Source organism: Pseudorca crassidens, chromosome X (genome assembly GCF_039906515.1).
Source record: "Pseudorca crassidens isolate mPseCra1 chromosome X, mPseCra1.hap1, whole genome shotgun sequence".
Lineage (NCBI taxonomy): Eukaryota > Metazoa > Chordata > Mammalia > Artiodactyla > Delphinidae > Pseudorca > Pseudorca crassidens.
In genome coordinates this window covers 118,091,898-118,105,675 of record NC_090317.1, presented here as the reverse complement: position 1 = coordinate 118,105,675, position 13,778 = coordinate 118,091,898, and the positions used below count along the sequence as shown (strand labels likewise).

At 44.1% G+C, this 13,778-nt stretch overlaps 1 protein-coding gene across 12 annotated transcripts in view; it reads right to left on the bottom strand.

Annotated features, from left to right (window-relative positions):
* Positions 1-13,778, bottom strand: part of PHKA2 (phosphorylase kinase regulatory subunit alpha 2) — an 81,921-nt gene that overhangs the window by 36,357 nt on the left and 31,786 nt on the right. For all 12 annotated transcript variants that reach the window (XM_067723405.1, XM_067723406.1, XM_067723404.1 and 9 more), the window contains exons 3-10: positions 12,774-12,821; positions 11,674-11,842; positions 9,169-9,251; positions 6,800-6,880; positions 5,582-5,680; positions 3,649-3,795; positions 2,112-2,165; positions 1,365-1,487 (exon numbers count right to left, since the gene is read on the bottom strand). In XM_067723405.1, coding sequence (XP_067579506.1) covers positions 1,365-1,487; positions 2,112-2,165; positions 3,649-3,795; positions 5,582-5,680; positions 6,800-6,880; positions 9,169-9,251; positions 11,674-11,842; positions 12,774-12,821 — 804 coding nt within the window. The remainder of the gene's footprint in view (positions 1-1,364; positions 1,488-2,111; positions 2,166-3,648; positions 3,796-5,581; positions 5,681-6,799; positions 6,881-9,168; positions 9,252-11,673; positions 11,843-12,773; positions 12,822-13,778) is intronic.

Below are 13,778 nucleotides of genomic sequence, written 5' to 3'. Positions count from 1 at the left end.
GCAGGAAGTATCCAGAGTGGTAATCTCTCTTCTTCCCTTAAGATGGAGGAATGATCAAAAGATGGGGGGGGCTTCCCTGGTGGCGCAGTGGTTGAGAGTCAGCCTGCCGATGCAGGGGACACGGGTTCGTGCCCCGGTCCGGAAAGATCCCACACGCCGCGGAGCGGCTGGGCCCGTGAGCCACGGCCGCTGGGCCTGCGCGTCCGGAGCCTGTGCTCCGCAACGGGAGAGGCCACGACAGTGAAAGGCCCGCGTACCGCAAAAAAAAAAAAAAAAAAAAAAAAAATAGGGGGGACTGAAACCAAGCGTAATCATTAGTCAAATCCATTTTACCTGTAACCTGCCTTCACTAATCAAAGTCCTTTTAAGACTTGCAAGTCCTCCAAGCAGCACTTTGTCTGAATAATAAGATGTTTGCCCGAGTTGTTGTCTAGGAACTTGGAGTCAGCTGTGTCTGGTTCCAACTGAGCTGGTTAAGACTGGTTAGGACCACTGACCCTCCAATTGGGCATGCCCAAGTGTCCGCTGACCTTTCGGCATCAGAGGGCTGAAAACTCCACCCTCAGAGCATGCTAAGCACCTCCATTTTGGAACATGCAGAACCCTGTAGCCTAGTTACACTTGGGCAGAATGACAATTACTGCACCTTTTCCCAATCACCTTTCCCCAGCCTCAGACCGCCCTGCTGCTTTATTCTTTATCCCATAAATACACCGAGCCCCTTGCCTTCGCTCAGGTAGACCTGAGACTTTCTCCTTGCATGGCTGCCTTGCGAATAAACCCTCTGTTTGCTGCAAACCTCGGCATCTCAGCGTTTTGGCTTGCTTGCTGCTCTCTGGCAAAACAAACCTGATTTGGCAACAACAGCCCTTAAACAACAGAATGCAACAGATGTGACACTTTGCCAGTTCCAGGCCTAAACCTTAAGAAAGCTTGGCGGCTTCTGCTTTCGCATTCTGGGAGAAGATGACCACCATGTAAAAAGCTTAACTGTCCAGAGACTGCAATACTGTAAGAAGCTCAAGCTAGCTACGTGGAGAACCAAGGTCTGGGCCAACAAGCTGCCAACCATGTGAGGGAGGCCATCTCGGATGTAGATCCTCCAGCCCCACTGACCCATCCCAGGTGACACTAGGTGAAGCAGAGAAAACCTGTCCCTGCTGAGCCTTGCCCGAATTGCAGAATAATAAGCAAACAAAATAGCTGTTGTTTTAATTCACTAAGTTTTAGGAAAGTTTGTTAAGCAGTGACAGATAACTGACACAGTGCCCTGAATTCCTGCATAACCCTATGTTCTAATAATAATCAGCACACCAGTGGAATGAAAATGCTGATTACCAACACAACACCCAGCATTTTCTCACCTGAACAGCATCACCGTTGAAGACCCCATCTATTATGAAATAAGTCCAGAACACAGGCCATTCACATTCAATGTTTTCAAAGAGCTTGAGTTCAGCAGGGTCATAATGCAATCGGTTTGGGTCCTGGAACCAAAAAGGTAAACCCTCTAAAAGGTAATGTCAGATTACATACATAATACCATTGTACCTCAATGGGTGTCCCCTGCTTTCTGATTCAATGCAGCTTTGAGGCTGGCATAATTAGGATTCTGCTATAATGGGGAGATGCTATTTTTGGCAGTTTTCCATGGTAACATTTCAGAAAAGTAAATCAAATGTACACAACACTCCTGGGTAGTTTATTATTTAAAGCTTACTATATCTCTATAACAAATAAACAGCAATTTGCCTCTCACAGTGCCGGGCAGACTATCTGTTTTATTGATATCATTATATCAGTCACTATGGCAAAGGAACCCAAGGAGGCCACAGGTAGCCTTTTAAAAACACGTGTGAGCCACAGAACTGTTTGTCCTTGTCTAAAAGCTGGTTTTAAACCACCAGCTTGCTGTCCTCCAGATGATCTTACTATTCTATTGCCTAACTCCAGCTTGCTGACTCCAAAATTAAGACTTGCTTCCAATATTCCAACATGTAAGTTTTATATTCCAACATGTAAATTTTATAATCAACAGAGGGAGAACACCACAGTGGCAACTTAGATATGAAGCAGTTAAGGAATCAGAAGAAACAATCTTTAAATACAACCTCTCTTGGGGTTTTATAACCATCTCGAAGGAAGCGACAGCATCCATAACGCCCCTAAGAAGATAAAGAAAAAAGATGCATTTGATGAAACAATTTCTTTGCCTCTTTGATTCAAGTCAGCCCTTCACCCCCTTTCCCATGAATCTTTTAGTAACAAAATGGGTACCAAATGCTCTTTGCTATCAGTACAAAAACTTATTTTTAAGTAATAAGCAAAGTAAATTCAGGTTTGATCAGTGCTTGGAAGGGAATGCCAAAACCTTCCATTAGAGTGGCAGTCAGGGCTGAGAGATTAATTACCGATAGTTCACTGAATGACCATCCTTTCATTCTGATTTGCTGTATCGTGCAAAGATGCAAAGGGGCCCTTACTGCTTGGAGAAGCCACCAAGGCAGATACGTGGATTGACTGGACTGCTTCTACTGGAAAGACTGGAAAGCCACAGGACATTCCAGACTCCTCGCAGTTAGGCTCCGGATGCAAAGAAGCCTGCACCTGGCAAGAAGTAGGTGAGGGAGGTGGCAGGGCTCCCTGTGGCTTAGGGCCATCGCTGCTGGTTTTCCTGCTGCAGGCTCCAGTGTTCCTCTCCAGCTTCTTGGGGGTCAGGAAAGGACAGTGGCAGTGCTCTCTGAATCTGCCTCCCTAATCCCTGGATCGCAGTTTTGGGTGTCCACTGCCCAATTTCTTAAGTAAGTGGCACTGCTCTAGCACTGGCCATGGAGGCAGGCACGCTCCTAGTGGCCAGCCCTGTAGTGTTTGGGGCATCCTGGGAGGCCCGGTCTTGAACTGCTCCCCTTGAAACGCTTCATTCCCTACATTAATTCCCTGCCTACTTCCACAAATTAAAGAGGTTCTGTTTTCTCCACTGGCCCCTAACTGAGACAGTGCCTTCTTTGGGGGATATGGTTGGAGACCCTTTACCCCTTTGTTTCCAAAGGCTAAAAGCATTTTTCACCGAATCTAAGTAGGATCATCAAATGCAGATTTCAGTTTAGGAAACTTACATTCTTCAATCATTTTACTGGTAACTTCAGTTGGCTGGAGTACTGCGTAACCTTCTCAGTTTGGTGTCATGTGTCATAGTTGCTGCATTTCACCCTGGAGCGGGGATTTTTTTTAACCTCAATTTAACTTTGGGATCTCCAAGTCCCCAGAAATTGTGTGTAAAGTTTCAGGATATTGGGACATGTACATTTTTTTCTGGCGGGGACTTTACCTTTCAAGAGATTCTTAAAAGAGTCTGTCTGGGATCTCTAAAGGGTTAAGAAGCTCTGCCTTAGAAGTACGGGAGTGATACGAATTGGGGTTTAAAGGTGCCAGCTTGAATTGAAGCTCTGCTACTTAGAAAGAGAACCAAGGCACTGATCACTCCAAGACTTATCCAGACTCAGCTTTGGAAACCTCAATCATGAGTCGACTTAGATACTGAGCAACTGATCTCATGGAGAACCGAGGCCTGGGTGAGCTGCTCCACGTCACTGTCTGAAAGGGGCACTTAACACAGGGCAGAAGGGCACCAGTGTGACCAATGCTTACCTGGAGCTTGGAAATAATTTCATTTTTGGTCACATTCACAAGGTTCACATCTTCCACTGCAAAGGCCGGGAAAGAAATAATGGAAAGAAGTCCAGCATCAATCTCTTTAGATGTCGATGCTCTTGGCAGCATGGAGAACAGAATAGACTGAACGAAAAACAAACAGGTGGCTTTAACCTCGGAAGCACTAATAGTTACATACAGTATCTAGAAACGACGACTTTACCCCAAGGGAACATTTGAATGAGTTTGCCAATTTTGAGCAGAGCTTTTTCCTACCAACATGGCCCCTGCTGGGCGACCTCGCCTACCCAGCCAGTGCTTCCTGCTCCTTGCAGGAGAAAAGGGGTCTGGGGAGAGCAGTAGTACGCCTGGAGCCCATGCTGAGAACTGTTTGTCCCCCTTCCTTTCGTGCCTTCTGTTGACTTCGCTGGGCCTTTAGGACATGCAGGGAAGGGACTAAGGACTACCTTGTCAGTAGGCTAGCGTGTCCTGGCTGTGAAGATAAGAGACAGAGAAGAACACACATATGGGACCAGGCCAAAGAAATGTCTGGCTTCTGTGGAATGTGACCAGTTGGACTGGGTGACCCAGGAACTACTTAAAGGAGTCAAATTCAAAAGACCACATGAACAGGCAAAATGGTTTAGTCAAAACAGAATTAGTTTAGTCCTAGAAAGAATGGGTTACTTAGTGGCACTATAATATGGCCTCAATTATAAGGTGGTTGGATTAGGTACTGTAAACTAAAGGAAGGTGAAATGATAAAGAAAAGTTTGGGAAGGGAAGAGAGCTAACACTGAGATCTAACATGTATAGACATGGGACTAGACCCCTGCAAACATAAGCTTATTAAATCTTCTATATGAAGGAATTCGAGAACTATGTCCAATTCACACGTGAGGACTCTGAGACACAGAGACTCATGCCTAAATGCATGCAGCCAGTCTGCGACAGAGCTAGGATTCTAACCCAGGTCCAGCTGGCTACAGAGCTCATGCAATCTCTACTAGGGACTACACATCTATTAAGATGCATACCAGCTTGACTTTATTAAACCACACCCAAAGAAATAGCAGACTCCCCATTAAGGACTATATAATGGAGGGAAATGGAAAGAGCTAGAAGGAGTTAAATATGGGGGGGAGCCCTTCAGCTTCAGAACAAAGCTTCATTTTCTATAGCCAAATGACCCCCAAGCCCAGTTCTTTAACTAGTCACTCTCCCTCGGCTCTCTGCCTGAAACACACACTCCACCGGAAGCGCTCTGCTTACAGGTTTTTATATATCTCACTCCCACAGCCCTAGCATAGTACCTGGCATGCGGTAAGCCCTCACTAAATAAGAGTTTGCTGATGTGTCAGCAACTGGTGACCTACTGTCTGCTAAATGGAGTCCCCTAATCTGCATCAAATCACACCTTTCTCTGATGGGTATTTCAGGGAGATTTTACTAATTTGCCATTTCTACCATATCATCTCTCCTCCACCATCCATTCTGCCCATTCCCACTCCCCCCCCAAGTGAACTCCTGCCTGCTAGTCATCCAATTTGGGGACCTCATGAAATAAACCTGAGAGAAAACCACCTACATGCTCAAAAAACATAAAACCGATTTTGCCTCCAACGAAACAAGGCTGCCTTGATTATTGACTCCATATACAACATCATCACTGTGTCTTATGTTTGCACAGTACTTTCTGGTTTACAAAGTACTCTGACAAACTAAGTTGATTTACTCTGATCCTTGTGACCACCTTGTGCAGCAGGAGGAGAAGGTCCCAGTATGCCCATTTTATGGATGAGGGAACTGAAACTCAAAGAAGCCAAGTCCCATCAAGCTAGGAAGGTGAGGATCTGAACTGGAGCCCAAGTCTTCCACTTCATGAGTCTCCTTCCCTACTCTCTGGAACGTGAGAGCCTTGAGCCATTACCTGGCAGTGTTCGACCTCATCGGGCAGAACGTGGATCACGGACTTGCGACCTCCATGGGCTCCAAAAAGGTCCAGTTCGTCAATTGCCTCTAGGGCTGCCTACAAGCACAGGTATGAATTACTTTTTCTTGCTAGTACACATACACTCCCACATCTGGCACCCCTTTTTCATTAAGCAATCTAGCATATATGTTTTCCCAAACGTGGTAAAACAAATCTTTAAAATCCACTAAAGTGTCTTATACTCGTGTTCTATCCTTATTTTCAGTGGATAAGAGCTTTCCTGTGTTTTGCTGCTCACTGCAGGAACAAGAAAGAGAAAACAGAAAACCATTTCCCAAAATGAAATTACTATTCTACCCAATAATGAAACATTAACAACACAGCTTTGTGTGTGTAAGGGGTGGAGGGCTAAATTCATGGGCAGCTTTTCTTTCACCTATTTTAGCGGTTGACTTCTAACATTAGCATATTTGGCACTCAAAAATATTAACTTTTTTTAGTATTAAGTATGTTTTCTGTCAGTTGACCTTAACAGAGCAAATTTATTGTTGCTTTAAGAATTCTAGTTCTGGAGTCTTTATTCTGTCTAAAATTATGCTTCAGTCTTGAGGAAGAGGGGAGGGAGGAGGCGTGCTAAATGTCTAGGGCAAGACATGTCAACTGGTGGCCAGCGGGCTGAATCTGCCCTACAGGCATGTTTTGTTTGGCCTGAGGAAGTTTTTTAAATGATTTTGAATTAGAATACCTACAGAGAAAGTTTGCAGCGTCCTCAGTACCCCCTGATATTTTTCTATCTGGCCGGCTTCACTTGTTTATATTACTCGCCTGACCTGACCCTGTAGACTTTTAAACTTGTGAGCCCTGTCCTACAAAGTGGTCATATTCTTCAGCCCCTTTATGACCCAGAAAAGAAGACTGGACATCACACATCCAGCTTCTTCGACAACAGCAAGAGCTTAGATGTGTGGGTGATAACAATGGATAGTAAGGAGGGAATGCACTTATTTTCAGGTACACGCAGATTTCGGTGTAAGAAACCTACATTTTTTTACCTATAATTTCAGTTGGCTGGGGTACATGTGCCACTTGAATTCCATACTTGCTGACTTTTGAAAAATATGCTTATCAGATCAAATCCAAACCCCTAACGATGAGAACCAAACCAAAGCAGTTACAGACGCACAGAAGGAAGAACAAACAGGACGAGACTGTCACCTTGGCCATTCCTACAGAGCTTGCATTCAGTTCTGGAATGCCCTGATTGGTCTTATCTCCACGTTCCCACATTCCATAATCCTGCGGGAGAAAAAGGGAAAAAGAGGTATATGAAAAGTGCTATGGAAAAATGATTCGTTCACGTCACTGCAGGCATGAAGAAACATGAATATCTCTTCTCGAAGGCTACTAAATTCATGGCTTTACATATTCGAGCTGTGTTCTTTCTCGATTTCAGTTCATTTGACCTCTGGGTAGACTTTTGGAAGTAAATACTCAAGTGGAACAAAAATGCATACAAAGACACTCTCAATTTTCTTATTTCTAAAGTTAGTAATTTGTAAGAAACTCTTGATTTGTAGAGACCAGAACATTTTATCTTAAAATAAAAGGCTGCCCTTTACTTATCTAATACGTTTGAACTTGTATTAAATTGTAAGATGGAATAAAGAAACTTTAACAAATGGGTTATAACTAGGTGAAGCCAACCAAACCACTTAAAATAATTTAATACCTGCTTTTAACATTACCTCTTGGGAAAAAAATGCTCAGCAACTAACAGAAGCCAAAGTCAAAACTGAGGCTCAGAATACTGGACTTTCCTGGTATTTTGAAACAAATTAATAGGAACTGGCTTAGAACAGCCCGTCCACATAGAGGACTTGATACATGCATACCTAACTTTTATAGTTGATATTTTCACTGAAGAAACCCAAGCACTGGATACCGTTTTGAAATAATGCTATATGCACTACTGAAAGGCTGCAACCCAAGAAGAACAGGACCAATGCCAAAATTCTGGCATTTATTATTACAGAGAAAGATGAACATTTTCAAAATGAGAAATTTTAGACTTAGACACACGAGAGTGACTTCAGACTCTTCCCTGCCAAGCAGGCCTTGTTGCTGAGCCCCAGGACCCCTTCCCTTCAGGACTCCTCACAGCTGGGCCTTTCCGCTCCAACCCGTCCTCACTCCAACCTTGGAGCCAAGGGACTGACTCATCCTTCAAAACTGCTTTGATCAGCTCACTCTCCAGCAGAAGAGTCTAAAATGACGACCTGTTTATTCCCTAGTGGATCACGTTCAAATCTCTCTCTCTGCATGGCCATACCTCTATTATCCAGCCCCACCTCCTGCACGTCCACAAGCTGACTTTACTTTCTACTATTCTTAAGTACTCAGCTTTCACCCTAAGAATACTCCTTCACTCTGCACCCCTTTCCCCAAGCTGTTCCCATGCTCACAGCCTGTTCCTGCCTGTTATTGTTCCTGCTACTCCCACACCCTTTTCCCTCCCTTCTGCCAATCCAAACCCTACTCATCCACCAAGGTCCAGCTAAAGTCCCGCCCTTGCCACAAAGACTTCCCAAGTTTCTTTAGACCAGGGTTTGTCAACCTCAGCACCACTGACATTTGGAACTTGATCATTCTCTGCCGTGTGGAGCTGTCCTGTGCACTTAGTATGTTCAGCAGAATCGCTGGCCTCTACCCACTGGATGTCAGTAGCACTCTCCCCAGAGTGACAGCCAAAAACGTCTCCAGACATTGCCAAATGTCCCCTGGGAGGGGAAGACTGCCCGTGGTTGAGAATCGCCACTTTAGACCTGGGGTCAGCAAACTACGGCCCTTGGACCAAAACAGTTTGCCACCTGTTTTTTGTAAATAAAGTCTATTTGGGACACAGCCACGTTCACGAGTTCACGAGTTGCCTATGGCTGCTTTTGTGGTACAATGGCAGAGTTGAGTAGCAGCAACAGAGACTGCAGAGCTGAAAAAATTTACTCTCTGGCCCTTTACAGAAAAAGTTTGCTGATCCTTGCTTTAATGGCTTTTTAGAAAAAAAACAAACTCTACCCTTTCCTTACTGCTCTTACGCTCAGCTTTGCAGTTTAGCTGTTCTCTACAAGTGTCAGGCTCCACTCTCTGTAGCAGACAAAAGCCTGGAGGAACTGAGTTTCTACATATTTACACCCGCACACACCTGGCCCAGGGCACACATCTGGCTCCAGCCTCCTACCTGTGAGCTGCCTGGGGTGATCCCCACGGCACCGCAGCTCCTGCGGTGTTGCCCTTCATCCTGATTCAGGCTGGCCTGTGGACGTGCCACAGGACATTTTAGAGTCTTATTTAAAATAAGCGTGATGGATTCAAAGAGAGCATATGGCACATTCCAAAAACAGAAGCTCCCCAACTGAGCTCCTGGACAGAAACGTGCACTTTGTGTGCAGAGGTGACGTAATCTTATAGCTCTAATCTTGCTAACTTCTGGTCAGCCCCAAACAGCCTGGCCCTCAAAGAGCTGTATGATTTTTATTATTTTTGACACTGGGACACCTGAAAAAAAAAACACTGGGTTTGACACTTACAGCGACTTTATATGCAGCTTCTATATAAAAAACAAGATTCTGTATGAAGGCCACCTCGTCAAGAGTGAAAATAATACGTAAGCCTAGTAAAGAAAAACAAACAATGGAGTTAACGGAATTACGTTGTGAAGAGAGAGCTGCCAATTACAAATTACAAATATTACACTAGGAAATAAATCCTTTTACCCTCATTTTCATTTTTCTTACTAGGGCATCAAAAATTAAGTATGAAGTAAACTGTAACAGTTAATGTCTAATCTCGGAAGGAAGGAAGGAAGGATGGGGGGAGGGAAGGGAGGAAGGAAAGAATGGCTCCACTTTTGTGTGTGTGCCTAGGAGTAGAAAGGATCGAAAGAGAAGATGTGGGGCTTTCGGGTATGTGTTGCAATTGTGCAGAGAAGATTCCACAAAGCAAGCATTTTAGCCCAGAGCAACCACTGTCTTATCTTTGAGTGAGCCAAAGGGCGGGTACTTTTCCCCAATGGCAGATGGGGAAAGTGGAGCCCTCAACTACAGGAGATGGCTTTTCACCTCATGGATCTGCCCAGGCGGCTACATCAACGTGTTAAAGCAGGCGGTGACCAGGAGAGCTGGTTTTTTGCTTGGGTCTTTGAATGTATAACTGGTTATGACAAATACATGTTTTATTTTTTTTTTGGTTCTCCTGTTGGATTTTTTAAATTTTTATTTTATATTGGAGTATAGTTGATTAACAATGTTGTGTTAGTTTCAGGTATACAGCAAAGTGATTCAGTTATACATATACACCTATCTATTCTTTTTCAAATTCTTTTCCCATTTAGGTTATTACAGAATACTGAGCAGAGTTCCAACATGTATTTTTATTTTTTTAAATTAATTAATTTATTTATTTATGGCTGAGCTGGATCTTTGTTGCTGCATGTGGGCTTTCTCTAGTTGCAGTGAGCGGGGGCTACCCTTTGTTGCGATGCACGGGCTTCTCGTTGCGGTGGCTTCTCTTGCTGCGGAGCATGGGCTCTAGGTACATGGGCTCAGCTGCTGTGGCTCGCGGGCCCTAGAGAGCAGGCTCAGTAGTTGTGGCGCACGGGCTTAGTTGCTCTGCGGCATGTGGGATCTTCCCGGACCAGGGCTCGAACCCGTGTCCCCTGCATCAGCAGGCGGATCCTTAACCACTGCGCCACCAGGGAAGCCCCCAACATGTATTTTTAAAGTATGAATTCTTGAAGCTGGTATGGGTATGGTAAGATATGCACCCTTAACATCACTGGGGGAAGTTTAACTAGTAAACTGCTCTGAAAACAATTTAGCAATAAGTATGAGTAGCCTTTGAATGATATCTAACTAAGGGAAGGAAGCAAATAGAGATGGGGGTCAAAGTTGGTACTGCAACATAGTTATAATAGCAAAAAAAAAAGAATAAAGGAATAGTCAAACTAATTATGGAATATCCACTGATAAAGTCATTAAAATTATGTTTATAAACAGCTTATAATATCAAGGGGCAAATGGTTAAGTTATAATGCTATGTAATAAAAAGACTATATTTATGCATATAGTATGACCTTAAATATGTTTTTAAAATGCATAGGAAAAAAAACTTGGAGAAGACACATTCGAATGAAAGTTGGCAGTGAGATTTTTTTTCTATGTATTTCATTATATTTTCCAAAATATCTACAGTGAGCTCACGTTAACTTTCATAACCAAAACATATTTTTTAAAGTGCCTGGTTTATTCACGAAGCCATAACAGTATTATTTACTGACTTCTCCTATTTTTAGAGTTTCACGTTTGCAGCCTGAAATAAATGGGAAGCCTCTAACTCAGGAGCGTGAATTTAGGGGACTGGAGATAAGAACTCTGAGACACAGCAGCTAAGTGACCTAACTTGAGGCTATTTGGTGCACAGAGCGGGGCAGCAGCTTGGAGCTCGGGAGGCCTGGTGTCCAGGCCTCCATGAAAGCCAACAGCTTGGGCTTCAACGAGAACGATGCTCACCACCCAGGAGTTTTTGGCCCACTCACAGCATGGGTGCTATGGACTGAAAGACAACTCTGGGCAAACTGCTGACTTCTAGAAATTATTTTGTTTGTTTATAATTTGGATAAACGAGGGTGTGTCTAAAGAGGGTGACAGGGTAGTGAGAGGAAGAGCTGAAGGGCCTGCTACTCCGGGAGAAGAAAACTCTAAAATGGAGCATGACACCGTCTGCAGATATTTGAACTGCTGAACGTAGATCTGATCTAGGTTGGTCCAATAATTAGGCGACAGAGACAGCAAGGAAGCTTTGGGATCAACCAGTGAGATGCTGACAGAGCTGGTGCAACAGCCCTCGTTCTGCAAGGGTTCAGGAGGCTGACTGTCAACAGAGCCACAGAGTAGCGCACATAATGCAACGCAAAAAGAAGCATGCTTTTTCTTTACAGAAATAGCTTATTTTGAATACTGATCAATGCCTGCCCCTCCCCGCCCCCTTCTGGATGGTCACTCCCAGTACAATGAGGTCAATCAGCCCTGGCTCACCGGAGGCAGTCATCTGGGCCAGAAACAGGAGAAAGAGGGAGGTGGCATCCACCTGGAGGTGGCCCCACTGGTCGTCGCCCACGACGGTGCTGCAGGTGGCGGTGTCGTACTTGGCATGCAGGCTGTCCTTGGTACTCTGAGTGTGCTTGAACCTCTCCACTTTATTCACCTGAGAAAGCAAGTCGGCTGCTCGCAGCTAAGGGGTTCATGGCTGGCAAAGGTCAATCTCTTGGATCTAGACCTTTTATCTGTTACCTCTGGGAGCCAGTGGGATGGAAGGCAGGGGATGGATGTTCACTAGTGAGCACCACACAGAGAGGCTGTGCGGGGGACTCTTCCTGCCCATCACCAGAAATGTCTGAGCCCAGCGCCATTTTAACAAGTTCTGCAGGGCTGAGGGGTCAAGCCGCAGGGTTTCCTTGTCTGATATCTCCAGCATGAGCTGTGACACACAGTAGGAACTCAATGAGAGGGAGGGAGGAGGGGAGGGAGAGGAACCTCCTCTTCCTCTTTAAATTTCCAATCTTGTTTCCTTATGTTGAAAGGGAAAGAGCAATGTCGTCTTTGAAGACTAATGAGGCACGTGCCGATTAAGGGTCGGGACTGTATCATATTTATCTTGGGATCTGTGTAGATCCTAGTATGATGTTCTGTATACAGTACATGCTCAACAAATTGTTTTATTTACCCCTCACTGAAAATATCAATAATATCAATGTCAAGTTTTAAAAACTCAAGCATTTCAACTCAAAAGAAACCCTTTTATAAACTCAACAGAATAAACAACAGTACATGGCTTTCTAGGAGTGGCTTTTAAAAACAACGTTTTCTTCCCTGTTAAAAAAAAAAAAGGGCACATTCTCCTTTTACACAAGTTAACTCTTGAAAAGAGATTCTGAGAAAGTATTCTTTGACTCTGGTTCTATAGCATAATAAAATTATTGAAGATAATTTTAAAAGGAGAACGTAAGCAAAATATTTTCAATTTCTCTTCATCTTGAGAAGAAAAGTTCAGAACACTTTAAGAGTGTTAGTTGTCACCATGAATATGAAGTGCCCACTCAGATGACCCAAAAATACATCTGTCGTTTTCCACTTACCTGTCTCATCATGCACTGGAGAAGACCCCGCATCAGTTTCACCACGTTCTACGGACATAAAATGGAATCAGTAATAAGGCCAGCTTCCCTGCTCCATGAAAACAACCTCCTGACCACATGGCTGGTAAGCCAGTACTGCCTGGAGCCTTCCCCGAGAAGGCATATACACGCATTCTGATTGTTTGGGTTATTTCTATCCACTGCATCACAAAGAAATTCTTGACAAAGTGACTTATCTCAGATAAAGGAGCTGGACCAGATGGTACCTCCTGGCACTGAAATCCAGTGACTCCTGCTTTTAGCAAGACAATTTTTATAAGCCTAGTACCCTGGAGCTTTATATCACAATTCTTAGTAATTTATTTTTGTTATACTAAGGATGAATTAAGTCCACCACCATGCCTGCCCCAAAATAATGATGCTTTGCCAAAATAGCCATTTGTGACACCATTACTGGACCACTGAGTAAAGTTCTTACAAAATGCAAGTAGCCACCAACGTTTCTTAATAATATGTATTATTATTATAAATAATATCAATATCACTATGATAATCAGACGTTCTGTCCTGGTATTGTACAAAACACTTTACCTGGATTCCCACTAATTCTTGCAACACCCTTATGAGGTGGGTGTTATTATTTCCCCACTTTATAGATGAGGAACCTGAGGCTGATGAAGCAACATTGCTCAAGTCTTTCCGCTGGCAGGATGGGGAGCAAGGACAGGGCCCAGGTCCTCTGACTCCAGAGTTTGAGCTCCTAGTCAATACATTGTGTTGCCTCCCACTTGCTCCACAATTCAGGCCCACTGAAAGACTGGTCTTAATATGTCCTATTAAAAACTCTATATAACTACTTCACAAGTGGCTGGAGAATGGGATATTTTTAGGTCAAAGTAGCCTGGCTGAAAGAAGTTCCCACCCAGGGCCTTCAGCGTCTCCTCTCTTACAGAATGCACATGGTTTGCAGGGGAAGGCATAGTGAAGGGCCACGAAAGTTAATTG